This window comes from Corythoichthys intestinalis, chromosome 3 (genome assembly GCF_030265065.1).
Source record: "Corythoichthys intestinalis isolate RoL2023-P3 chromosome 3, ASM3026506v1, whole genome shotgun sequence".
Lineage (NCBI taxonomy): Eukaryota > Metazoa > Chordata > Actinopteri > Syngnathiformes > Syngnathidae > Corythoichthys > Corythoichthys intestinalis.
In genome coordinates this window covers 15,365,288-15,393,245 of record NC_080397.1, presented here as the reverse complement: position 1 = coordinate 15,393,245, position 27,958 = coordinate 15,365,288, and the positions used below count along the sequence as shown (strand labels likewise).

Below are 27,958 nucleotides of genomic sequence, written 5' to 3'. Positions count from 1 at the left end.
CATGGCCTTGGACCAAAAGAATCATAGAGACCCCTAAGGTCATCTGGAACCGATCTGTTGTATGTTCCAAGAACAAGAACCAAGCAGGGTTGAGGTAGCATTTAGTATTATGCTCCTCACCTCTGAAACAAGTTACCTGAAGGTCTGAAGTGTGCTGAAACTGTTAGCTCCTTTTAAATCAGGACTAAAAACGCTTTTGTTTATCACAGCATATCCATAACGGTCTATATATTTTAACCTTCAAGCTATTTGCTTTTTATTCATTTTAAGTATAATTTTATTGCCTGTTTCAATTCTTTTTTTTTCTTTTTTAATTTCATTTAGATTCTCAACAATAATATACTGTACATTGTACTTACAACAGTGAATGACGATAGTCCATTTCTCGATACATTACTTTTTTAACGGAAACAACAACAAAAAAGAAATTAAATAAATAATAAATTAATTAAAAAGTACATAAATAAAAAACATACAGCAACTTAAAATATTTGGGAGCACATCTGATATTGTTTTCTTACCCCCCAAAAAGTAAGGAGGTACTTTCTCTGTTGAGCATCATTTGAAATCCATTCTAATTGGTTTCACGTTTGTCCATTTGGACCATATCAAATAAAATGTATCAATCTCTAATTTAAAACTTTTGAACTAATGTTTTTAATTTTTAAAAATCTTTTTATCTCTGATCGTGGTTATTCATGTGTTGTAAAGCACTTTGAATTGCTTTGTGTTGAATTATGCTATACAAATAAATTTGCATTGCCTGAGAATTCAACAAGTGCTTGTGGAGAGCTCTTCATTTGTTCTGTCTGAGTTCAGTATGAGATGCATGAACGGAAGTTGTGATAAGAGTAGACTGAGTTCATCGAGAGATCTCTCTGATTTCTCTGCCTGAGATCACAAATAGACACAAAAGTTGAGAAACTCTGAGAATTATATGAGAGCTCATTGAGATCTCTTCTGAAACTTAAAAGAGACTAAATTGAGATTTAGTGCATTTTATTGCTCCAGAGAAAAAACTGAGACACAGGAGAAATTAACCTTAGTCTCAGTTTGGCGTCACACAGATCTCACAGTTGTCTAGGAGAAATAAATGAGATATTTTGGAGATCTCTTTTCAGATTTTCTTTTCCTCTGGGTTTTGCCCTTTGCAAGGGTTTGGATTTGCAATAACTCACTCAAGAGTCAACATATTGCAGGATCTCAGATTATATCCTCTATTAGGAGGCTCAAAAAAGACGATTTGGACAGTTTTTATGCCAACGATGTCTCAAAGTGATTAATCGGCGAGTAAAAGCGTCGATGATTTATTTGATAATCGCTTGTTGTCGGTTGATTGTGGCAGCCATAATAGCCCTCCAAGTACAATCATAACAATGATATGGTGCACGACAAAGATGAGTTTGGCACCCCTGCTCTGTAGTCGTCTTTGCAATGTGAGTGAACAAACAGCAAGTTGGGCCTCACCTCCTCAATGTAGCTTTCCATAAAAGAGCCACGGAACATGGCCGCCATCCAGTCGCAGCTGGAGATGAGAAGAGGCTTGTGCGCCGGAAGGTAGCCATCGTCCAGCCGGAACACAACATCTAAAACCGGGGTGGGAAAAGAGCATTCATCTCTTGGAATGCCACAGAAGCCCAAGCTACAGAGGGGGAAAGACGGACGAGGCAGACGAAAGCAGACACACACAGAGACATAGAGACACATGTAGACAAACAGAAAGGTAAATTGACAGAGGGACAAAACAGCTTCTGAAAGTAAGGGAAGGAGAACACACGTAAGGTACAGGAAATGGCATAAAGTTATCGGTAGATCGATTTCGATCAAAACAACTTTGGTAGCGTTGTCATTTAATTAGGGCAAAGAAATACATTTTCTCATCTCTTGAATTCTATACAAAATAGATAAAGCAGATCTTTTTGAGCAACTCATTAAGAGCCGTTCTTTGTTAGCGTTATGAGCGAGACTGCCATCATTATGCTGATAATGATGACTGTGAATAAACACAAAGGAGTGAATGGGAGACAGGCTGTGTGGAGACATAGCAGATGCATGGCACTGACTGTGATAGCATGCAAACACAACAGCTTAGGGGGACAGACAACAAAGACGAAAAGGCGCGGACGAGACATTCAAGCAGACTCAAGTGTCACTCAGTCATGAAGTCAGTTGATGACTCCAATACGAGAAAACCACATCATACAAAATGCATATATTCTTTAGTAGAAATACAAAGTTAAAAATACAGTGGAATCAAATGTACACGTAGTGTACATCGCTAGAGACGAAGAGTATGCTGGGAGTTGATTATTGCATCAGTCACTCAAAAGGATGATGCATACATGGAAAGCTTCTGCAATTAAGGGTTTATTAGCACTTAGGATTACCAGCAAAGGTGCCTTTGTTGAGACACTCCTTGATGCGGTTGGCTCTGCGGACATGGAAGGCCTTGGTGATCTCCTGGTTCATGAAACTCTCCCTGTTCAGAACATTGGCCACCATCATCCGCAGGTCGAATACTTCCAGGAGCTCAGCGATGGTGGCCACCTGCATCAGATCTCCTCTGCCTTCGTCCAGGTTGCCAGTGTACAAGTACTGCAACACAGCCTACAATAAGAGCGGAAAGTCAAAGAAATGCATCACAAAAGATCCATTTGAACAGGGGCAGATCTAGAAAAATATTCATAGGGGTGGCAGGAACATTTTGAGGGGTGGCAAATATTTCATGATGGTGTAAGAATATCGATTCTTTGGACAATGATATGATGTTCTGCAACGATTCTATTTAATGGCCTTCCATCAATTTAATGCAAAATTATGCACTTTCAACACAATCAGTTCCAATTTTTCTAAAGAAACACGAAAACCAAATCAGGTTTTATGTGTATGAAAATTTTGTTTTTGAAACATCAGATTTTTTAATGAAAAAAAACAAATAACAAAACAGCATGTTGAAATTATAATTTTGTATTTTGTTTAAATTACATTCAGTTGTACTTAACTAATTGATCCAGATCGATTGTTACACCTTTCATGTCAACATGTGTCAGATGTGGATACATAATGAATGAGAGTTTGCTAAGCAATTGTATGTGAAGACTACAAAAAAGCACAAGTGACATTGACAAACTGATACAGTATACGGAAAAGGGACATAGTTCCGTACAATCTTTATTTTATTATTATTAAGGATCATCATTCACACCGCTACTAAATTAATGTCAGTAAATGTCCCCCCACCATCGGTGCGGACTGGAGTGGTAACTGGGGAGGTAGTTGCCCCTCCACGCCACCCTGGTGGATCTGCCTCTGCATTTCAACCAATGGGTTCAAATGTTTTTCAGGTAGCATAGTTTTTCAGGTAGCATAGATTAGAATGTCAACATATCCACACTAACGGGTGATTTACATAATACTGGGTTCCCCACCTGTGCACGCTCCACCATGCCAAATCATGGTTCATTTCGACTAAACCTTCCCTCTTTCTCTTCGGTTATCAGGCCAACATGGTGTCCACAAGTAAATATAATATACCGGTATATACCACTATGTTCATAGGTAGCATAGGCATTTAATAATTTTTGTTGTTATTTCCTCTTCTGTCTGCTTCGTTCCTTTCTGTCCCTCCTAAACCCTTAAACCTGCTTAGACCACAAGGACACCAAAATTCAAATGTTTTTCATGACCAAAGCCAAAATGTAATTGTTCGGTTACATGCATTTCAGACGACCCTAGTACAAATTAGGAATGTCCCAATGCCGTTTTACTTCTGATCAGATTTCTTTCCAAGATATAGGTATTGGTATCGGCAAAACATATTTTTAAACTAGTAAATAAGATGCGAAATATATATAAATGATAAACTGAGCTTTGCTGGTACCTCCACAAGAATATTACACGAAGCTCTGCTACCACCATTAGTTTCTAAAGAACAGCCGACATATTGACCTAGAGGTTTGATATACAGTAGCCGAAAAGCACAATGGCACTGAAAACACGCAACGACTGGATCGGAACCGATCTTATAACCAAATCCCATACTGTCCGATACAGCAAAAACAGCTGTATTGGGTGCCGATATCGAGTATCGGATTAGCACATAACTCGTACAAATGACCTCTAATGAAGAGTTGGTTTAAATATTTAAGTATGTAAATGGCAGCTTTTCTCACGCATACACACTGATATAGTCAAGCACATGTGGATGTGATCATGTGTATTAATTACACAAACAAGCAAGGGCGGACACTCTGGGATACTTGCATTTGATTGGCTAAAATAGTACCGGGATGAATAAAATGACTGCCCTTACTAAGGGTGGTCACTTCTCGGAAATATTAGTTTTTACCTACAAGTCAAAGTGGAATCGGCGGAATGTTAACTCGTATCTCAAAAAAGTCAAATTGTATCGGTCATATTTGAAGACATGGATAAATTGCAGTTCTAATAGTGGGCCAAGGGTAAGCGTGCCATAGAGTGTGAGTGTGATAGTGTGAGTATAATCCAAACTAACTAAACGAGGACTGGGGGTATATTAGTGTAAATGTTTTGTATGTCGGGGCCCTGAGCATTGTCGAGCTAGACGACTGCCTAAGGCGGCGAGCGCTGTCTCGTGGAGGGGGTGCCAAATTGCTATTGGGAAAAGAAATACTCATGCTACGCTTCCCGAACGTTTGCTAACATATCAAGTACATTTCTATATGCTACATATACAAATATTTGCAGTTTCTGACCTGGATCAGATTAGCACCTGCTATTGTGTGGCACTCACGAGCTAGAGAAGACCCACCTCACAATGACAAGTAATGGTATGTAAATTCAAGGTCATCCAAACTCATGGTTTCAGAACGGAACTAAAATTATTACATAACAAACTGAAGACTATAACTAGCAATTAATAAAACAACAGGAACAGTAATTGAAGAAATAATCAGCACAGAAAATGAACACTATTTACAGCGCCGCACTGCATTCTGGGAGACATGAGTGGCAAAATGTTGTACGACAACAGTGTTGAGAGCCGGTGGCAGCAGAGGTTGTCTGTCTCTCCCAAGTGAGAGATTACATTGAGTAGTGATGGCCAAATGAAGCAATAAAGCTATAAAGCTTTGCGGTCAATTGATTCCAAGTTTCATGGTGGTTCATTTCCCCTAAGGCGCCTTCAAGTGGTCTTGGAAGTCCAAGAGGCCAACAGTGTTGATAATTGTATGTCTATTTGTTTTAAGAAAATGATACGAATGTGCTTGTTTTACTATGTACAGTATATGAACAAAATGCAACAAGTGCTATAAGGATCATTTTGTTATTAATTTTCTGTTACAAATAATAACTTTCCCACAGTGTTTTGGCTTTAAACTGTATACCCTTTACATTGTGAAAAAACAATGTTTACAAAATATACAATACTTAAAAATATATCAAGTATATTGTTCATTTGTGGGAGGGGCTCCTTGCTACATTTTCGACTAAGGCAGCTAGTCACCTAGTTGTACGTACAAGTCGTTCAAAAAACAAACTGAATTTGAAGACCGTCACCTTGAATGGTTCCTCTTGTATGAGTGCATCCATGACTACCACAGTCATAAGTCGTGGCCGTCCAGTCATGGGGTCATCAACGTGCTCCAGGCAGACAGTCAAGAACCCTCTTCCCCATCCAGAAAGTGCCCGTCCACTCACGGGAGTTCCCAGGGAGTACTGAGCTCGGGAGGGAAGTGCATTATCACTCTGGGAAGTCCGTAACGAGCCACGCTGGAGCAGCGGAGGTCGATTCAAGCCCCGCACGGCTCCTTCGACCCCGTCTTTATCGATATCCAGGCTCTTAGTGCGTCCGGCTTGCTCCTTGGCTCCTCTTCTGCTTAGCTCGTCTTCCTCTCCACTGTCTGAGCTTTCCTTGTTTTTGTCCTGCTCTTCCTGCGGCCCGATGCATGATGAACCAAGTTCAAGAGTGAAGAGGTCATAGAACTTAGAGCAGGATGTGGCTAAATAAACCTTATGCGCAAAAACACGCGTTTCGCCACCCTGCAGAAGAAAAACGACATCTGCGCAGTGTGGGTGACAGAAAAGTGAGTCGGGGCCTTCGCCGTCTGTGGGAGGGGGGTCAGGGATGCCAACTATGGGGCGTGGTGGGCGAGGAGGCAGGAAGGGTGCCTGGAGAAGTGGCCTCTGGACCTTTTTCAGGTGGGACTTCCAGAACTGCAAGTGACGGCGGGAGATGAGGGCAGCTCGGATGGCGTTGTCAAAAACATCTTTGACACCAAACTGTGCGACGATGCTGGTCTCGTAGTATGGTATCCCGAGCTCCTTTGCCACCTCATGGCCCCTCTCAGGAGGGAGGATATCTGTTGGTTTGATGGGTCTGCGGGTTGAAAAAAAGACGGAATTAAGGCTAGTGATGCAATGTGAATCACGGAAGGATTACTTTGCTAAAACCCTTAAAAAGTCCTAAAAAGTTCCATTCAAATCAGAATCTGTCCATTAGAGACGGATATGGAAGGCTTCTCACTTGGCAAGGGGTCGACGGGCACGATTAACTGCATCCAGGTCAGCGTAGCGGAGATCCAGCTGGCAGCCGACCAGAATGATGGGAGTCCGTGGACAGAAGTGCTTGATCTCCGGAAACCACATGGTGCGGACGTGGCGGAGGGAATTGGGATTAGCCAGAGAGAAGCAAAGCACCACTACATCCGACCTGGAGAGCAGGAAGCAAAATAAACACTGGTTTCATCTTCATTATTCTGAACTGGGAACAGAAATAAGATGAAAAACCATGACAGATCTAAAGTTGATTAGGGTGGATATGAACACGTGAGGGAGCAATGCCAGTTATTTGCTCAACTTTGCATTAAAAAAAAAAAAAAATGCATTCTAGTTAAATGACATCATAATTGGTTGGTTAGCTTTACAACCCACCTGTATTCTCTTAAATTACCTGACAGATACACGTTAAACACTTTAGAAGGGAAAGGGCAATCTTGGCAAATCGTTCAATTGCTGCCATCCCTCCCCGCTCAAATGGACTGGCCGTCTACTTGTGACAAACTACCGTAATTTTCGAACTATAAGCCACTACTTTTTTCCCCTCATTTTGAATCCTGCAGTTTATAGTCCAGGGTGACTTATTTGTTGATATATTTGGGTTAATAGGTAACATTTTATTTGTCAGCAGCGTCATAAGACTTGCATAGGACAGTCATAATTATTGACATGACACCATCATGGGTATTAATGAATGCTTATGACGGTTGTCATTGAGTGTCATCCGTCAAATTTATTTCATCCATTCAAAAGTGGGATAATTTGACGGATGACAAAAAATGACCTCTCTCTAGGGCTCTAGCTATCAAATATTGTAGTAATCAAGTATTTCACAAAAAGAATGATACCATCGGAAGTGAGTTGGAAGAAAGTGGAGCATTTTGTTTTTAGAATCTCCTGACGTCACTTACTGCCCCCTTTTTTTAATACAAAATCTATGAAAATTGACTATTAAAAAAAAGATATGTTAATGAATTATTGTGTATCTTGTGTTCCTAGCCCCCTCAATTGCAGCCCATGTGTTTGCAATAAGTTGAGTGCACTATAATGCAAACATGTATTTACGCTGTTTTGCAGAAAACATACTGCAAACTCTGGTTTATCTATTTATAAATAAATCATTGCCATGTTCGTACATAGATTTCAGTTTAAAAGAACTGTGTGTCTGTGATTTAGATAATTTAGTAACAACAGGGTACAAGGCGAAACGGCCTATATAAGAAGGTCAGTGCCACTGATATATATATATATATATATATTTTTTTTTTTTTTTTTTTGCATACATGGAATAGATGAGGACATTTTTTCAATTTTCATGGTTTCAGTATATGATCAAGTGCAAATTCCTTGTGTCATCCACAAGTTAAAAGGCATTTTTATAGTCTTTCTTCGGGTTAAAGCTGTAAAGCACTTAAAAATACATTTCAAGTCTTTCAAGTGCATACCAAAGCTCCCATCAGGAAGCAATTTAGGCCCATTAAAGAAAACATACAATCTTATAACTGATGCTGGGTGTGGTCAGATAGTGGACAGAAGTGGAGCTCTTCCAAAAAGTCACACTTGAAGATGAAGTCTGAGTAATATTAGTAAGACGATAACCTAGAAAGGTGAGCAAATGATACCTGAAACAGTTTTTGTATTACCCCAAAATATAATTATTGCATTAGTGTTTCCCATAGAAAACTTGCAAAGCCAGGTCATAAAGAAGCCCACCAGCAGCCTACCATGTTTTGGGGGAAAATAAATAAGAAAAATAAGATGTCAACTGGAATTTAGGAAATATGACCATTATGTCCTACTATCAACCACCTATTAATAATACTGAAACAGATATTTTTACAAAAAGACTTGAAGTCTCGAAATACAGTTTTAACAAACAAAGAAATACAATGCAATTCAGGGAAATGGCAAACAACTAGGACAGCGTTATTCACATATCAACCATAAGATGTCACCAGACTCGGTAAAAATATGTATTACAGTGACTTATCGCTGTTAATGGGGACCAGAACCGACCGCATAAAGTGGAAAACCCCAAAACAGTCACTGCCCCTACCACTCCATATAACATTCATATTTTTTGAGTACACATAATATTAATAATTTTATGTATAACTCTATAAATGTATGTTATCAGGGGCGGATCCAACAGGGTGGCATGGGGTGGCAACTGCCACCCTAGTTGCCACGCCAGTCGGCACCGATGGGAAAAAACAAAACAAAACAAAAAAGCGCTCCAGTCAGTTTGGCATTTACTGTCATAAATTAAGTAGTAGTGTCAGTAAGGATCCTTATATTAATAATAATAATAATAATAATATAAAAAAGATTGTATGTAGCCAAATTTCTCCATATCAGTTTGTAAATATTACATCGGCCTGTTTTGTATTGTAGAATCATTGCAGAATATCGTATAATTATCCAAAGAATCAGTGATGTTCTCTAACACCATGAAATTGTCAAAAAGTTCCTGCCCCCCCACCTTTGCCACACCATGAATATTTTTCTAGATCCGCCCCTGGCTATCATTAGAATATTAAATAATAGAGTAAAACATAAAATAAAAAATGCAATAATAATACAAATAACTTCCATAAAAGAATGTATAAATATAAATACGTACTGTACATTCTCTTTCCCATATGATACACGTGTGTGCGTAAGTGTACATACATACATACATATATAGATGTAAATAAAGTCTAATTAGGTCTACATATATTTTTACAACGATTATTCTTATGACCAAATACTTATAATAAGATTTAAAAATGCGTGATGCACTGAGGGCACCAAAATTGAGCCGTGACGTAGCAAGTGATCACTGATCACTGTACTTTTTATTATGGTAGCACCATTTTAGCCTGGTGGCCCGAAAGGCTTATAAAGCACTGGGGGGGAAACTTTGTACAAGTTAACAAAAGACTAAACTGCAAAGAAAATAACTGTTTTCATGTGGACATTGCCTTTAGGTGCAGCTCAATCAAACGAAAAGGGCAACATGTCCTTTTAACCCATTGCATACTCACTGCTTATTTATTTTTCCCACCGTTATCTCACCTCAGCTCATTTACCCTTTGACATACAAAACACTAGCAAGCCATTACATCACACGTGGACACACTGCCAAGTCTTACCACCATGGATTGGACTAGTGTACTAATAGGATTGAAATGATATCCTGCAACACTGCAGTTTTACTGGCTGTAGTTTAGAATTGCAGACCATATAACCAATGTTTATTTAACAGAAACAAACTAATCTACGATGCTGTCACTTTTTTATGTTTTGCAAGGCATGACTGTGCATGCTCTGACTTTTCAGGAATAATGGTTTATGTGTATTTAAAGACTATGTTAGGGCTAATAATTGGCCGCCAGCTATTATGTGATATAAATGGGCCTGCCAGCGTTGCTTATGCAGCGCATCCACACTACAAAGGTCACCAGTTCCCTGATTATGTAAGAAGACACACATACAAACACAAACAGAATGCCCTATAATAATTCTGATTCTCCTTAACTCATTGGCTGCCATTGACAGAGCTAAAGGCCCAAACCATTTTTGACTGGTTGCAAATAATTGTCAGCAATGAAACATGAACATTCACAGCCAGTCCAAAAAGGAAACAACTATAAGAGCCTAGCAGAAGAATGATATTTCTATATCAGCTTGCAAGAACAATGCTGAAATACACTTTTTATATCATGTATGTACTCGTGTATAGGTCGCGCTCGCAGATTACGTAGGTCACACGCTTAGTTTGTGGTTAAAAGGTAGGTACAGTATTTTAGGTGGATCCTCGTATAGTTTGCATCACAATATGGGAAACTTTCGGGGAAATTTCTGGAGCATTTTTTGATAACAATATGACTAAAACAAACTTAGTACATTTGACTATATATTGACCATTTTTATTTCGTAACAACGTACATTCAAAGTAACAACTAAGTACATAACACAAACCATGCCAATAAAGTATCGTAATTTTCGGACTATAAGACGCTTTATTTTGAATCCTGTGTCCAGTTTGGCTTATTTGTTGATTTATTTGGGTTAATAAGTAACATCTTATTTGACAGTGGCATCATAAGACTGTCATAAGACCGTCATAATTATGACATGACACGATCATTGGCATTACTGAATGCTTATTACAGATGTCATTAAGTGTCATCCGGCAAATTATGTCACTAACTCCATTTATGTCCAGCTTGGATCTTTCATATCCATTCAAAAGTGAAATAATTTGCCGGATAACACTAAGTGACATCTGTTGTAAGCATTCATTCATGCTCATGAAAATTTCATGTCATAATTATGATTGTCTAATGATAGTCTTATGGTGCCACTGTCAAATAAAGTGGTACCAAATACCATAACTACCAATTATTGAAACAGGGAACTGTAACTGAAGATATAATTACCACTGAAAATGTTTTTTTTTTTAATTGTTATTTACATCTGTAGTGCTGCAATGCATGCTAGGAGGCATTTTAGACGAGAGCAGTGCTGACGGCAGGTGGCAGCAGAGGTTGACTGTCTTCCCCAAGGGAGCAGTGATTGCCAAATGAAGCTTCTTGAAGCAATGAAGCTTTGCAGCCAATTTGTTTAAAGCTTCATAGTGGTTCATGTGGTCTTATCACAGTCGTATGATGCCGCTGTTATATAAAGTGTTACCGGTGAATATCTTTTGGAGTTAATGTCCCATAATACAATGAGGACAGCTGCAGCTCATAGACCAGTGCTGCTTATCTATGAACAAATGCCGTTTTTGAGCCAAATTTGAAGGGTGCGGTCTGACATACAGTTGCGGTTTGTGCTGTGATGTTGTTCTAAATTTCTTCCCTGAGCAATTTTTGTTCGTACATACTTTTTGTCTAACGTAGAGTACATATTTTTGTTGTTGGACGATATGTTGTATTTTTTTAAACCTGCCATTTGTAGATTATTTTGAGCGTAACTTGTCTGTATAGCTAGCGTACGTAGTTAATGCTAAATTGTATGCTCTTTCAGTTTTACGACGGTCTAAGTTGGGCAGTGGTCAGAGCAAAGACAGCATATCTGGCGTATACGTTGTACCCGCATTTTGGGGCGGAATTTTCAGTTAAAAAAATTGCGACCTATAGGCGAGTCTATATAGTTTTTTTCCTTACAGTTGACTGAAAATATATATTTTCTTAATAATTGTGAAGGCTTGAGTGTGATATTCAGCATCAGATTATTTTTTTCCACCAACCTGAATTTTCCACTCCTAACAAGGCATGTGACAATGCTTGATGTCATGTTTTGAGTTTTGGTATCAACAAAGAACGGAAGAAGAGCCTTTCAGGGGTGTGAAGGGGCAGTGAAGTGAGCTTAGTCATGCGTTCATGAGAGGTGAGACATGAACAAGTGAATGGACAAAGATGGGAGGCGAGGAGGAAGAGAGATGTTGATGCCTGACGTCTGTGGGCAGGCGGAAAACAGCTGAGCTGGCCCTGCGTCTTTATCAGCTGACTGCAGGCTGACAAAGCATCCGGAACATTAGGGAAGGTTTGGAAACATACACAAACAGTGACAGAGAACTGAGTAAACACACACTCAATAAGAATGAAATAATATAACACAAGCAAGGTATTTGGTGCCACAAATAGATGCGCAAACAAACGTCTGTTGCTTGGCTACACCAAAAGGTGTCAGGTCTTGGTTGACCTGCTGTTGTAAAAACCGAAACAATGCACGAGTTTATCACTACTACACGTCCAATCCGTTTGAAGTGGGAAATCGGAAATTAATTAAATAAATTATTAGAAAGAAAAAAAAGAAAGACAGAAAAAATTAACTATATGCATGTGTATTGGATCGAACGTCTGGTGCCGTCAATGGCAGCCAATGAGTTTAATGACTGCTCTTTCAAGGGTTCAGATGTATTTCACTTCTCACGTTGCTTGAAAATAAGTCTGCTTCTGGACATGATGGCATGCCCAACACTTGTAAATTTCTTACAGAAAATGTATCGAACCAAGATTCCTTTTTGTAATTCCACATTCTCTATGCCTGTTATGCTTAATTACTTTTGCATTTCATGCCAATAAAGCAGCTTTTATCCAGGCATGCCGAGTAAGAGGATCAAGCCATGATCCAATCATGTCTGCTGGAGGAAGGATGTAACAGCCGGAGGGCAGAGTTCAGTTAAAAAGCGTTGGTGGTTGGGTCACACAGAAAAACCTTGTAAATTCTCTGGCCCGGTTAGTGTGGGATTGACTGTTGAGTTATGTCACAATAATCTCAACCCGACTGGTGTGAGTTTACTTTTCATTTTCAAGGCTTTAAAATAACTGCAAAAGAAAAATGTTTGGGTACCTCGCGATACGATACGATACGATTTGCGATACGAGGCTCACGATAACGATGATCTCACGATATGGCTATACAGCAACTAATAAACAGATAAAACAAGCTATTTTCATCCTTCTGCTGTGAATTGGAATGACTTTATTATGAGAAAATGTCCAATCTGTTTGAATTGAGAGGTATGGCAGCAAATGAACAAACTTCAAACGGATTGGACGTCTACGGCCGTCAGTGGCAGCCCATTGGCAGTTCATTTTGGGACATTTCACGTCATTTTCTGTTGATTTTCGGTCACTTCCTTTGCCTTTTGGGCCATTTACTGTTAACCTTCTGTTGATTTTGAAGCATTTATAGGTCACTTCCTGTTGATTTTGGGTTACTGAAGAGGAAGTGACTCAAGAATGTCCCCAAATTAGGAAATTATTCAAAACCAACAGGAAGGAACTCTTCAAATTCTCTAAAATGAACATGAAGTGACCTATAAATGCCCTAAAAACCGGGAATACTGGCTGGGAATGTTCCGTTTCAGTGCCATTGAAAGCGCGAGACATCCAATCTATCTTTGACTCTCACATTCAAATGGAAATTAGACATCTAGTGCAGTCAATAGCAGCCAATGAGTTAACACAGAAAAACAGCAAACCGCTAAACAGCAAAAACAAGCTAGTATTTTCATCCTTCTGATATTAATTGGAACGAGTTTATTACTAGTAGATGTCCAATCCGTTTGAACTTGGAAGGTGGCAGCGAATTAACAAACGTTCATTCGCGAATAAACGTTTGTTAATTCCCTCCCACTTCAAATGGATTGGACGTCAACTATGGCCGTCAGTGGTAGCCAATGCCATTGGAATTTCACGTCATTTCCAGTTGAATTTCGGTCACTTCCTTTCCTTTTTGGAGCATTTACAGGTCACTTCCGGGTAATTTTGGGTTACTGAATAGGAGGTGAGTCAAGATCGTCCCCGAATGAATAGGAAGCAACTCAAAATCAACAGGAAGTAATCTGTAAATGCCCTAAAATGAACAGGAAGTGACCTGTAATGCCCACTATTAATGAATAAATGAATGCTCTGGTTTCAATGCCATTGACGGTGTTACATGTCCAATCCAATCAAAATGCATTAGATGTCTGCTGCCGTCAACGGCAGCCGAGCGAGCTCATGTAGACACTTATTCTAATGGATTTTGGTAGCAACCTGTTGCTTCCATCCTCCCCCCACACCCAGTTACACCTTTTTTAAACGATATATCGATTCTTAGCAGACGCATATCAATAACCTTTTGGGATACAAAGTATCGCGATATATCACCATTTTGATATATTGCCACATCCCTAGCAATAATTTGTGTCTCACCTGCCATAGGCGAATCGCCTGTCCTTATGATGGTCCCCAAATGTGTCCCAGAGCCTGAGGGACACGCTGACCTCGTCCACAACATCGCGAGACCGTTCCAACACCTGTAGCACACACAAACAAACATGCCGTGACACCATTTCACTGCAACTTTTTCTTCGTTTAGTTTCCTCCACACTTCTATGCCCACCTCCTGGCATACACGATACTGGTCGATGGCCCAAACGGTTGGCACGTGGGTGGCAAGCAGCTGATACTGTGTGAGGGTGGCATTGCAAGCCCGGGCACATATAAGTCTGGTCTTGCCAACTGCATTGTCCCCTACCACCACACATTTAATGGTTTCCACATTGGGCCGCTCATAGTCTGTGTCTATATCCATGGAGAGGGCCCTGGGAAGAAGGAGAGAGAGAAGGGAGCGATGTCAGTTGATGAAGAACAAAAGTTCTATTGATAAGATTTCCCCAAAGGAATGAGTCATCATTAGGACAGTCAAGGACCTTGGCATGTAAGGCACAGTGGCTTGGGACCGCGAGCCAGGCGAGGGAGGCTTTCTGAGTCTCACTGACCAGTATTTGAAAGACTCTGCCAACTCCTCTACAGAACACATGAAGGGACTGCAGAGCTATTTCTGGAACAGTACCCAGGGAAGGACAGAGGAAAAAGAGAGATGACGTCGTCTGAGCTCACTGTCCTTTTCTCACCTTGCACATCTAACCTCATAACTAGTGACCTTGTGCGTGCTTGATAACAGGTTTCAGAAACAGTTGTAAAAATCAAGCATTTACAAAGACATAAGCGGTCTCTTTAATTGATTGATTTCTTGAAAGTTTCAACAAGTGAAATTTAAGGCCTTTTTGGGAAAAATGTACTTCTTGGAGCTGTTTTACTACACAATACTTTTTACTTGAAAAAAATGTTATCTTAGTTTATGTAATATTTTATTTGTTGTATTATAGATTTAAGCTACTTCAATTTACTGTAGTTGTATTTATTTATAAATTGATATAAAAAGTGCAACAACAAAAAAATCAAAACCGCGATATATGATTCATAGAATACAGTTTAATCCAGGCAAGGGGGTTTATCTGTGTATGATGAAGATTGCTGTAGAAAAAAGGGGTCCAGGACGCCATGTCTCTGCACACTTGCTGCTTTTATGAAACAAAGCTGAACTTTATGTGCCCCCCCCAATAAAAAATGGTGACGGCAATGTTCAAACGTTATTTTGTGCAGTCCTACTACAATATTGACTTTATTGTTGCTAGAGATAGAGATGCCGACAGTGGCTGTCTCAATTTTACCAATGAGACAATACCACATGACAACTTTATAGCAATTAAAGCTAGCAATGTTTTTTTCTCTACTTGAGGGCACTCATGCTCTCTGGACGGATGATGTTTCAAAGCATTGTTCTGGTCTGAATTTCATGATATTTTCTTCTTTTTGGCCTTATATCGTATTGCAAGTACAGTATAGGGCTGCAGCTATCGATTATTTTAGTAATCGAGTAATCGATGAACTAGTTTGCCAAATAATCGAGTAATCAGATAAGTAACAAGAAAAATTAAAATACCTGAGCTGAGCCTCAAACAGTATTTAAAAAAAAAAAAAAATTAAATAATGATGTGTACAACAAAAGAACAACTGGCTAACTTACATAGCAAACGTCTACAAGCTTAAATGCTATAAAACGTTAACTTTTTTTTTCTTTTAAACAATGCTCCTGACAAATGATTCAGTCACATATTCCCACAAAAAATGGCTAAATATACCCATAAACTAAATTCCGAATGCATTAATAAAAACATTAGCGCAAACAAAAACTTATGTTGTTCTTAACATGGAGCAGCTAGATTCAGCCATGTGAAATGAGGAAGACTAGAGGGCAGTGTATCCCCTCAAATCAATAAAACTGATTGCAAACACTTTAAAAATAAACCATGACAACGCCACAATAATTAAACGAATACTCAAAGCTGCGAAATTTAATTCAAATCTTTTTTCTAATCGAATACTCAAGTTAATCGATTAATCGTTGCAGCACTAGTACAGTATTATAATAATAATAGTTCATATAGATGAAGTTGTGCTGCCAAAAAAAATATATATATATATACACCGCTATCAAAAAAAAAAAAAAAAAAAATCATACACTGTGAGCAGTAATGACTACTTTTACTTGAATATATTATTTAGAAGTAACGCTACTCTTACTTGAGTAAAATATTTGGCTACCCTACCCGCCTCTTCTTAGAACAGAATTTAAAGCCAGTAATATTAAAAACTTTACAGACATCCTAAAATATCTGATACTTTTACAAAGACAAACCAAGGAACATCGTACAATTTCTTTGTACAGTAAATTGACATAGACATTCTAGAGTCAATTCCTTTTCAGTAACCCAAAACAGGAAGTGACCTATAAATGCCCTAAAATCATAAAGTGACCCATAAATGCCCCAGAAGGAAAACGAAATGACAGAAAATTAACAGGAAATGACGTGAAATATAAATTCATCACCTGGCATTATAGAGCAGGGCGGTAAACCGAAAATTTACCGTTACCGAAATTCTTCATGATGACCGACGTAATTTTGACCATGTCGGTAAATTCGGTAATTTAATAAAACAAGAAAATATAGTCTTTTCATCCCGCCTTGACTCTGTGTTTTTCGGCTATGTTCATTCCCCTTTAAGAAAGCAGACAGTGCGCTTACGTATGGAGTCACGTGGTTTTCAGGAAGCCAAACAAACAGAAACCCGGTAGGCTAACGCTAGCGGCTAATGCTACAAGTAAACGGGATGGAGTCGGGCTTAAGTTAGCTTCGCCATACTTTCACCCGACATTAAATAAACTCTTGGCGGGTTCCAGACGGGCTTTCACCCGCTGTCCTCCCTAGTTCTCACGATTCCAGTGCTTTCTTCTGGTAGCCAAGCCACAGGCTAACGCTAGCGGCTAACAGCGGCTACAAATGAACGTGATGGAGTCGGATAGCGGCTCTAACTTTGTCGAAACGGCTGAAATTAATGAGTGGACTGGGCACGCACTTCATGTAGCAATCATTATGTCGCTTTATTTGGCATCTCTGTGTGATTTCTCTGAAAGCTTTCCCGATGGTAAAGCACTCAGCATAAAGTATAATCCAACAGTGAAGCCTATATATAATATGACAGTTTAATGGCCAAAGCTATTTTTCTGTATGTGTTTGCTTTATTCTGCCATCATAAAACCTAAAATGTTTCATTGGCATCAGAGCAATACAGCTTTAATCTGGTTGTGTCTGTGTGGGGGGTGCATGTATTAAAAAATGTTTCGGAAAAAAAAAAAACCCTGAAACCTTGACGTAAACACTTGTGTTGAATAATTATGTCACAGCAGCCATTACCAATAAGTTGTCTGAAGTGTACTGTTAAAGCTGCAAGTCATTTGTGTTAGAATGACATGTTTGCACAGTCGTCATATTGATTTTTATAATGGTGTACATTTTTCAAGTCATACAAACTGTTATAAATGTTCACACTCGAATTCTTATTGTTTACAAGATTTTTTTAATACGAAATGTTTAGACTGCATTTGCAATTGTTAAATTGAAAGCTGGTAAATAAATTCAACGAGAAACGGTTAATTTGTATTCCATGCATTGATTCAAATTTTCAAATTATATAACAGTCCGCTTGGGCGAATTTATCGTAATTTATCGTTATCGAGGTAAATCTGCTCAATTTATCGTGATACGTACTTAAGGTCATATTGCCCAGCCCTATGGCATTAGCTGCCACTGACGGCCACAGTCGTCCAATCCATTTGAACTGGGAGCTTGGCAGCAAATGTAAAAGTGTTCATCCGCTGCCATCCCTACCAATTTAAGCTGACTGGATGTCTATGATGGTCAATGGCAACCAATGAGTTTTTTTAGGGCATTTCAGTCACTTCCTGTTGATTTCGGGGCATTTATGGTTCGCTTACTGTTGATTTAGGATATGACGCGGGAATCTCCCCAAATGAATAGGCAATGACTGAAACTCAACAGCTCAACTCAACTCGACCTGTAAATGCCCCGAAAATCGGTAAGACTGGCTGTGAATGCTCTGGTTTCAAATGAACGTTCGTTCATTCACCCCTCCCAGTCTAAATGGCTTGGGCGTCTAGCGCCTATATCAATTCTTGGCAGGAGCATATTGATAACCTTTTGGGATACAAAGTATCACCATTTCAATATTTTGTCACACTCCTAATGTACAGAAAGAATGAGCTACAACACACAGACACCCCCCCAAGTCGGGCTGCTTCAGACACCCCTGCTGTAGACTTTCTATGTTAAAATTGAACATCACAGTTCAGTTATCCTTCCAAAGACAGTATTCGCATTGTTTATTTGCCTAAACTCAAAGCAAAATTTTGAATGCCAATTTCTACACACGCACGCAGCCTTGTAGAATCTTCTCTCTTGCATAACCGTCCCCCGCACACACTTTCACCGATCCAATAATCCCTGAAACTTTTTTTAAAGAACCACTCGGCAGACTCATAAATAGAGCCTATGAAACATTCATAAAAGGCCCCTGCTTGGTATTCCATTGACGTGGTTGTCTTTAGTTCAGGACCAACTGATAACATCAGCTAAAAATGGCATTCATTCACAGGACACATGAGCAGCACCATGCACGAGCCCCGACCTGCACTTTATGACATGAATCGATGACATGAACGTCTTGAACTTCAAAGGAAAATATGTCGTTTTGCTACAATCAAACCAAATACTTAGCACGATTTAAATAAAATGACTCACGCTTCATTAACAAAGAATCTTGGTAGATGCGGTGGGTGGAGGGCCATCTATGAAACCAGTGCATTCAATAATCTCTCACTAATGAAGTCTTATTCTGAAAGGAATAGATATTAGGTAACATTGGGAAAAGGGGGTGGATGGCCAAGTAGGAGGCTACATTTCAATCAAGAGGTACAATAGACTTGATATTTTATGCACAGCCACAGTTTGAAATGAGAAGCCCGTATTAAGCTTGTGTTTCCATACGATGGTGTCATGACGTCCAGCATTAAAATAAAATAAATGAATAAACTCGAGTATGTCATTTTTACCAGAACGTAAAGAGCATTTCAATTCTAAGACGGGGTCCTTGCAAGTTTCAACAAGTGAAAATATAAGGCTTTTTAATTCCTTTTTAAAACTACTTCGAACAGAATTGAATGCCAGGAATATGGAAACTTCACAGCCGACCTCACAAAAAATATGTTTAACTCCCAAAATATCTGAAAATCTTACAGACGAAACACCAGGGGCGGAACTTTGGGTGGTTTCTGGGGTTGTGACCGCACCCGGGCATAAAGTGGGCATGGTTGGGCCAGAGGAGTGTCAAACAGAAAGATAAGATGATGTGTGGAGCTGTTATATTTATACTTATATATAAATGGAACTTTGTCTGTGTGTGTTTGTTCCCTATGGACTCTGAAATGGCTGGGCGGATTTTGACGACATTTTACACAGCTGTAAATTTTTTATTTTTGTGTCCGGGAGGGTTCTTAGATGGTTTTGATCTCTGTTGGCCTACATTTAATGTGGAAAATTAATTTGAAACTCAAAAAAATTAGCATAGAAACTGCAAATTTCCACTTTTCACCCGAGCAACGGCATGCCACACTGCTCGATAAATCTATCCAGCATACATTAAAAAATAATAATAATAATGGGGAAGCCCTGATTTCGAGGTTTCTTATGTGTCGTTTTAACAAACCTTGTCCCCAACAAACCAGCACAGGTAGCTGGGCCATACTGCTAATAGTTTTTAACTGTTAAATTATCTCTCGCTGGTTGTCTGGAGGGGCCCGCAAATAAATTTCCACTTGCACCAACACTACCAACACATACATAAACACCGGACGATCATCCTGAGGGGCCTGCAAAGTGTGGAGGAGCCTGCAAATAATTGTCCACTAGTCCCCCCACTGGATGGTCCACTCAGGGGTCCTGTTTATGCTCATTGCACCCAGGCTCTGCTCACATTTGTTCCCCCACTGCAAAATACAATTTCACAGCCAACCTAAAAAAAAATTCAACTCCTAAAATATCTGAAACTTTTATTAAAACTGTTTTTGAACACAGTACAATTCCCTTGTAAATAGACATAGTGGTAGTTCATTTCACGATTGTTCTTTCTTTCGGGTGAATTGGAGACAAATTTTCGTATGAGTAGACCTGGCCATTATATATAGGCCGGGAAATGTAAAGGGTTAATTACACAAATTTTAACTTAATAATTTTTAAGGCTTTTCAACTCCAAGATACTGAAAATGCTAATATGAATTGGACAATGTGTCCTGATAATGTCACACTCAAAACAATTTTAAGGCAAAACAAAAAATGAAGTCAAGCCTGAGGTTACAACATTATGTCTTTCAGCGTTCCCCCACATATAAAATCAGATGTGCAGGCGGGATTTCCGGAGAGACGAGCCAGGGAGGGATTATTCTAGTCTTAGGGAGGAGAGGACTGTCACCCGGTATTACGATCAGTCGGTCATGCCACAGGGATCAAAAGTGCAAAACCAACATGTTTGCGGTAAGAATTCAGTTCTTGCTCTTGGAGAGGGGAAGTAAGAGTTCCCGAGAGCCAAAGGCAAGAAGCATGTGTAGTTTATCCATGATGAGTGCCTGCTTGTTAGTGAGGGTGCAATATATCGAAATGGTGATATGTCGTTAGGCCTCACAGTCAAAATTGATTGGACATGTCAATGGCACTGAAACCAGAGCATTCACAGCCAGTCTTCCCGGATTTAAGGGCCTATTCAGGTCACTTCCTGTTGATTTTGAGTCACTTCCTATTGATTTTGGGACATGTCACTTCCTGTTCATTGAACCAAAATCAAAAGGAAGTGATCCAGGAATGAGTCTGACACAAAATTAACTCGGGCTGCAACTATTGATTATTCTGGTAGTCGATTAATCTATCAATAGTTAGTTCGAATTATCGAGTAATCAGATTAGGAACATGTAATGCGTTGCAGAATACATTTTAGGAGATGTAAAACAAAGGCGTGCTAAGATTGCACGTTCAAAAGAGCATTTATCGCGAATAAAAATAAAATTCCAGAGTGTTTCTTCCAACTATGTAGGATTACACTTTCATTTAAAATTAAATTAAAATACCTGTGCTTAGCTTCAAACGGTCAAAAGAAAAAAATTAATAAATGAGGGCTTAAGTACAACAAGAGAACTGGCTAAATTGCATTAACAAGTCCGCTAGCTTAAATGCTATAAAATGCCATTTTTCTTTCTTTTTTTTTTTACAGTGCTCTTAAGAAATTGTTCAAACACATATTCCCACAAAAAATGGCTTAATATACTTATGAAATAAATTACGAATACATAAAAAACATATTAGCTCAAATAAAAAATTACCTTATGTTGGTCTTAACAGGGAGGAGCCGTATTTAGTCATGTTAAATGAGTTATGTCATATTCACCGTCGCCACAAGAGGTAAGCATAACCACCCAATTAAAAAAAACTAAATGCAAACACTATCAAAACAAAATTAAATTAATATTTGAAGCAGCAAAATTTGATTCAAAGCTTTTTTCTAATTGAATTACTCGAGTAAATCGATTAATCGTTGCAGCACTAAAATTAACTCATTGACTGCCACGGCAATAGAGCGCCAATCTGAAGTCCCACGTCCCCTCCCATTTCAAAGAGATTGGACGTCTACTAGAGGTAATCCTTGAAATTGACAGTGGGAGAATTCAAAAGGAAGTGGAATGCCACAAAAGAAAAAGGAAGTGACCGAAAATCAACAAGAATTTGCGTGAAATGCGCCAAATTGAACTCATCGCCTGGCATTAGCTGTCATTGATGTCCATAGACGTCTAATCCGTTGGAACTTGGAGGATCGACAGTGAATCATCAGCTTCCACCCTCCCATTGGACATTTACTAGTGATAAAGTAATTCGTTTACACAGCAGAGGGATAAAAATAGTGTGTGTTTTTCTTTTTATTAGTTGTAGAATGATTTCCTGACCTACATATCGATAATTTTTGTATTGCCATCATCATCGTGAGCCTTGTATCGCAAATTGTATTGTATATTGAGCTGCCCAAAGGTTCCCACTTCTACTGGTTAGTGATTGTGGAAAAGCAGTGATATAACTAGAGTCCATCTGTGGTTCCTCATTGGCCCCGGTCATGTGTCGGTCAACAGCCGTAACCTAATTATCTTCTCACGCATTACTGACATGTAAAGCACCTGCTATCTGGTCTGTGTTAGAATTGTAATGAGCTTACCCAGGCTACCAAAATTATTTATAGAGAAAGCTGAGCAATTATAACGGTGCAGTAGAGCAGCTCAGAGGAACGGAAAGAGAAGCCTCTAAGTTCAGGTTTCATTTTTAGCCACTGACCTGTTGTGAACTGCACTCGATTGTCTAGACTTGAACTGCTTTGCCAGTCATGTCCCCCGCATGACAGCAAAGATGACTGCTGATTCTTTTTAATCGTGCCCGAGAGGGGGGGATTTCGATGTTTCGCTTTATTCGGGATGCTGTGGACGTGCACAGAGGGAAAGATGACAAAACAAGGGTGGGTGATTACCAGTTGCGATTGCGCTAAGACTGCAAGGGAAGTTCAGCTTCCCCCAAAATGTCAAAAAATAAGTGATATGTATACTGTTGTGTGTACATGTCATTAACTAAATAGGCGCTACAACATGCTCAACTTTTGTTCAGAATTAGCTTCTTATCACTGGTTACAATGCCGACTGCTTTTCATTCATTTGCGCGGCTTCACATTCATGCATCTCCAGATTTGAGAGTGCATTGTTCCACTACAGTGAAACGATACGAGTCATTGGCTAAACGCTGGGTTTATCCCGCCCACCGGGCGCTGTGCGTCTCTGGGGCTCTTGGGCTGTTAGACTTGGCTTCTGGCACTCTAGTTTCTTTCTCTATCGATCAGCGGGTGCCGCTGAGCCCCTCCGCAGTCACAAAGCACTCACAGATGGACACACTTTGAGCTTCCCCTCATTGAAAGAGCACTATCCGCCACTAGTGATATAAAAAACATGCTTGCAATTGTTGGGTTGCTGCATGCGCATTGCTTGTAATATTATCATTCATCCCGGTCATTTCATCTCAAGGCGCCGAATCGATCGCAACTGGACTGTTGTGATCGATTCAATGCATTGGGAATGCTTAAGCGCTCATTTTTAAACATTCTGTCCCAGCGCTCATTTTTAACATTCTGTCCCGGCAACCAGCTGTGACCGTTTTCATTTTACCACACACGCAAAGTATATGAATTTGGCAACATTACGGTAACATATGATGCAACAATAGTATCAGCACATTCAGCAGAGGCACATTCCACCTTAGAGTGGAGTAAAGCGTTTTTTTCACATTTTTTCACATTAACCCTTTTTTTGACAGCAAAGACATCCAATCTGTTTGAACTACTAAAAAAAAAAAAAAAAAAAAAAAAAAATTGAAAATCGAAAATGTTAAATTTGATTTTTAAGTCACATTTTTAAATGTGTTAACATTTCTTTAAACAAGATATTGATTTTAAAAATGCTTATTAATTTATTTAGTAGTTATTTTACATTTCCGGTCATTTCATGTCAATATTCAGCATAACTGCTCACTTTGGCACATAAATAAATAAACGTAATTTTTAACAATTTTGATTTAGTTTTTAATATCATTTCATTATCGTCAATATTTTATGATTGAAAAAAAAAAAAAAAAAGATTTTTCATTGGCTGCCGCTGACAGCGATAGATGTCTATCCGCTGCCACACTCCTAGTTCAAAGGGAACGGACGTCTACTCATGACAAACTTAAATTCACAACAGAAGGATGAAAGTGCCACAAAATTGGATGTCTAGCATTGTATTGTTGAGCGAGCCATATCACTGATGCGCACCCCACGCTCATACTTTTCTATCATATCCATCTTCATGTCAATGGTAACGGTAAGCATCACCTTTTTTGCTTTTTTTCCCACCACCTGCACAAGCATTGTTGGAACCCATGTTGATGCCTCTCAAGAAAATCTGACATGTGTTTGTCTTGCGGGCAAACAAAGAAACTGCGGTGCTGTCATAGATCGTAGTATTTTGAGCATGTCGTCGGATGTAGAAACAAATGGCCAGCAAAATTTTACGTCGGATGTCGAAAAGATCGTGTTTCGAGGTACCACTGTATAAATTAAAAGTTTAAAAAGTTGAGTTTTTAACAATTTTTTGAATGTAGGAAGGTCTGAACAGGTACGGATGGGTTTAGTGAATGAGTTCCAAAGGGAAGTGGCAGCAACGGAGAAGGCTCTGTCCCCCTTTTGCAATCAAAGATATTATCCGGATACAACATTTGAGTATCGATACTTTTGACAACCCTAGTGTAAAGCTATGATGTGTGCACACTCACGTCCATCTATTGATCCTTCTATTGATCAATTGATAGGTGCCACACTTTACTGGATGACAGTCAAGAAGCACTATTAAGCAGCTCACCCGCCCCTCCCACACCTACTTTTTGCTCCCCCGTTCTGTTCTTTCTGCCTCTCTGTTATGTAACACTTTTCGGAATCCACTGGTTAGCAAACACACATCCCGAAAGACACCCCTTTTGGGTCCATTTGTTTTGACCTAGAGTTCATCCTGCCTCTCCGCCTGCCACGATATGACCCAAAACGTCACTCACATTACATTCTCTCAAAAGCTTTACAACAGGGGTGTCAAACTCTTTTTAGTTCGCGGGCCACATTTATGGCAATTAGATTTCATGTAGGCCGAACAAGTTTATTTTTGGCCAAAAAAGTGAACTCACTGGCTGCCATGGACGCTCACAACACCCAATCCATATTGACTGGGAGAGAGCGAATTCGCCACTCCCAGTCAAAATGGATTAGACGTTGAGTGCCGTCAGTGGCACTGGAAGATGAGCATTTACAGCCAACCCTTCCAGTATAAGTGAATTGGGCCTCTATTGTTGTCAATGGTAGGCATGGAGTTAATGTTGGGTCACTGCCTGTTGGTTTTTGGTCACTTCCTTGTATACACACTGGCTACCACTGACTGTGGTAGGCGTCCAATCCATTTTGACTGGAAGACTGACGAATGAAACTGAGGACACGAAAGTGAGCCAAGTGCAGTAGTGCACTCCCTTGATCACGCAGATCTATGATTTTATAGCACTAATGCGATTTTGTATATGTAGAGGGTTCGTAGTACATGCTTTTGAAATCCTTGAATTTTTAAAGTTTTCAATGTTTGAAAAATGCTTAGAAGACACTTGTGAGAAGGTACCATATTTGGTTTCTGCTTTATTGTAAACAAACACAAAAAAAAAAAAAACTAAACTTTGGGATATTGTTTCAAAGATACTAGAAAAACTGAAGAAATGGTATTAAAAGTCTTTAAAAAGTGCTTGAATTTGGACATGAACAAATGTATGACGGAGCTACAATGTGCCTATCAGACAGAACAAGCCCGTGGGACGAAATGAACCCCCTGGTGAGCCGCGTCTGGCACGCGGGCCGTACATTTGACACCTTTGCTTTACAACAACCACCAATGCTTGACTTGTGATCAGTCACGTCCGCAAAGATTTTTTTTTTTTTTTTTTTAAATTTGGTGACAAGTGTTTTACTAGCCTTTGTTTGTGTTATCTAGGTGTTGTGGAGACAGTAAGCGCCAAAGGCGCAGCTGGCACAGACTGCTTACATAATCGGGTCTGTAGCCTCTGCTTGGCTCCCCCGATGGCTGACGCTAGACCTCAAAGACACAGCACAGACACGCAAGCACGCATGCCGACACATCCTTGCCTCGACCACTGTTGATGGCGCGGGTGTTCACAAATACGCTCAGATGTTCGACAGCATCCACCCGACTAAGATTTTCTTTATGCCCTCCTTTCTTGTCCTTCATTCCTCCTTTGCTGGCCATGTTTGCCACCTACTCCTTGTCCACCTCTCATCTTTTATCTCTCAATATATTTTGCACCAAATGCTGTCTTCACTGCATTACTACAGTACTTTACCTCTGTGAAGTTGGCCCCCAATCACATGCAAAATGATATAACAATTATGTCAATTGTTTGTGCTATGTTTGTGCTGTGAAAAGTCTATCATATTTTAGATATTTATAATTCTTTTATAGGTCAATCTGAGGTCAACCAGCCCCTCTTTTTGATTAAAAATGTTGTCAACCATTTGTGCTGCAACGGTTTTGTAGATATTATGCTTTTAATTTGTAGTGATGACGTCACGCAGCCCCCCATTTACTGCAAAATGGACACAAAGTGGTGCCATTCGTTTGTGCTAGTTGTTGGGACACCCTGATATTGAGAGAGTAGGTACGTACGCTCCGTCAGCCGGGGGAGTTAGGATACAGAAGGGTTGTGAATGATGTCATCATGAATATTTATTCATTTTTTTAATTTTTAAACTGTCAATGTCCTATGTTTTTACCCATGTGTGCAAAGGGCAGAACCAGAATTTCTCCTCTGGGGATCAATAAAGTCTATCCCTCACTCAAAATTAAAATATCAATATCTACAAAAACAATAGCAGCACAAATAGTGTCGTGTATTGTATTAGCCACTAGGGGTGTAACAAAGTACTGTATTTGCTCGGGCCCCTGCTCCCTTTATTTGTCCATTTTTTGGGATAGCATTGAAAATGTTCTCTTTATAATGGAGAAAAGATGTGGAAGGAGTACTAGTAGTAGGAGGAAAATTTTCCAATCTGTTTTATTTTTCTTCATGAGGGGAAAAAGGGGCCATTTATTTTAGGATTAGTGTTCATTTATTAAAATGGACAAAACGCAGCTGGCAATGAATCGACGACTGGCGTCTCTTAGAGCAAAGGTCATGAACTTAGACAAGTTTCTTTTACTATCATGATTTACACCTTTCCACAACAAGACATGCTTTGTTCCAGAGGTAACATCAGCACGTATGCACCATTACCTGAGTTTACCTTCCACCTTGACTTGATATGGGGGCACTGTGAACATCGTGTGATGCCAGCGGGCAAGGTTCCACCATGTAGGGAAAGTACACAGCATACACAGCATAGATTTTGCTGTGTTTCAGATACATCTGACAGTAAAAGATTATCTAGTGCAAGTAATGGAAAGAAAAATCCTCCTGAGTAATGAATGAAGACTTCGCTTTAATTATGTGTAAATAAAAACAACTGAACCAAAATGCATATTCTAATTTCTTTTACAGTCAATTAGAGAGCCTCTACATAGGCCTACATTGAGCAAAATATTAGAATAATCTCTTAGTGTGTCTTGGTGCAGTGTTGTCACAACACTAGGGGTGGGAACCCCTGGTTACATGGGTCAGGATATAATTTTACAATATTCTACAATAAACAATAAAACACGCTCTTTTCACCCTGCTGTGAATTGGAATGAGTTTACCACTAGAAGATTTCACATTTGTTTTAACAAGGACGGTAACAATTCATTCGCTGCCATCACTCCCACTTCAAATGGATTGCACAGTCATTGGCACGTAATGCCATGCAATGACTTCATTTTGGGGCATTTCATGTCATTTCCGATTTTCAGTCACTTAATTTTCCTTTTGTGGCATTTACGGGTCACTTACTGTTGATTTTTGGGTGTTTAATGGTCAATTCCTCTTGATTTTGGGTTACTGAAAAGAAAGTGACTCAAGAATGTCTCCAAATGAATAGTATGTAAATGA

The 27,958-nt window shown here is 39.4% G+C and overlaps 1 protein-coding gene across 3 annotated transcripts in view; it reads right to left on the bottom strand.

The window, feature by feature from the left end:
- The window catches only part of rhobtb4 (Rho related BTB domain containing 4), a 92,418-nt gene that overhangs the window by 23,525 nt on the left and 40,935 nt on the right, over positions 1-27,958 (bottom strand). For 2 of the 3 annotated variants that reach the window (XM_057831164.1, XM_057831162.1), the window contains 6 exons: positions 14,419-14,620; positions 14,229-14,332; positions 6,503-6,688; positions 5,536-6,355; positions 2,388-2,607; positions 1,468-1,586 (listed from right to left, as the gene is read on the bottom strand). In XM_057831164.1, coding sequence (XP_057687147.1) covers positions 1,468-1,586; positions 2,388-2,607; positions 5,536-6,355; positions 6,503-6,688; positions 14,229-14,332; positions 14,419-14,610 — 1,641 coding nt within the window. In that variant the 5' untranslated portion in view covers positions 14,611-14,620. Of the gene's footprint in view, positions 1-1,467; positions 1,587-2,387; positions 2,608-5,535; positions 6,356-6,502; positions 6,689-14,228; positions 14,333-14,418; positions 14,621-22,645; positions 23,707-27,958 lie in introns of those variants that run through there. The other variant, XM_057831165.1, reaches the window with a different exon arrangement.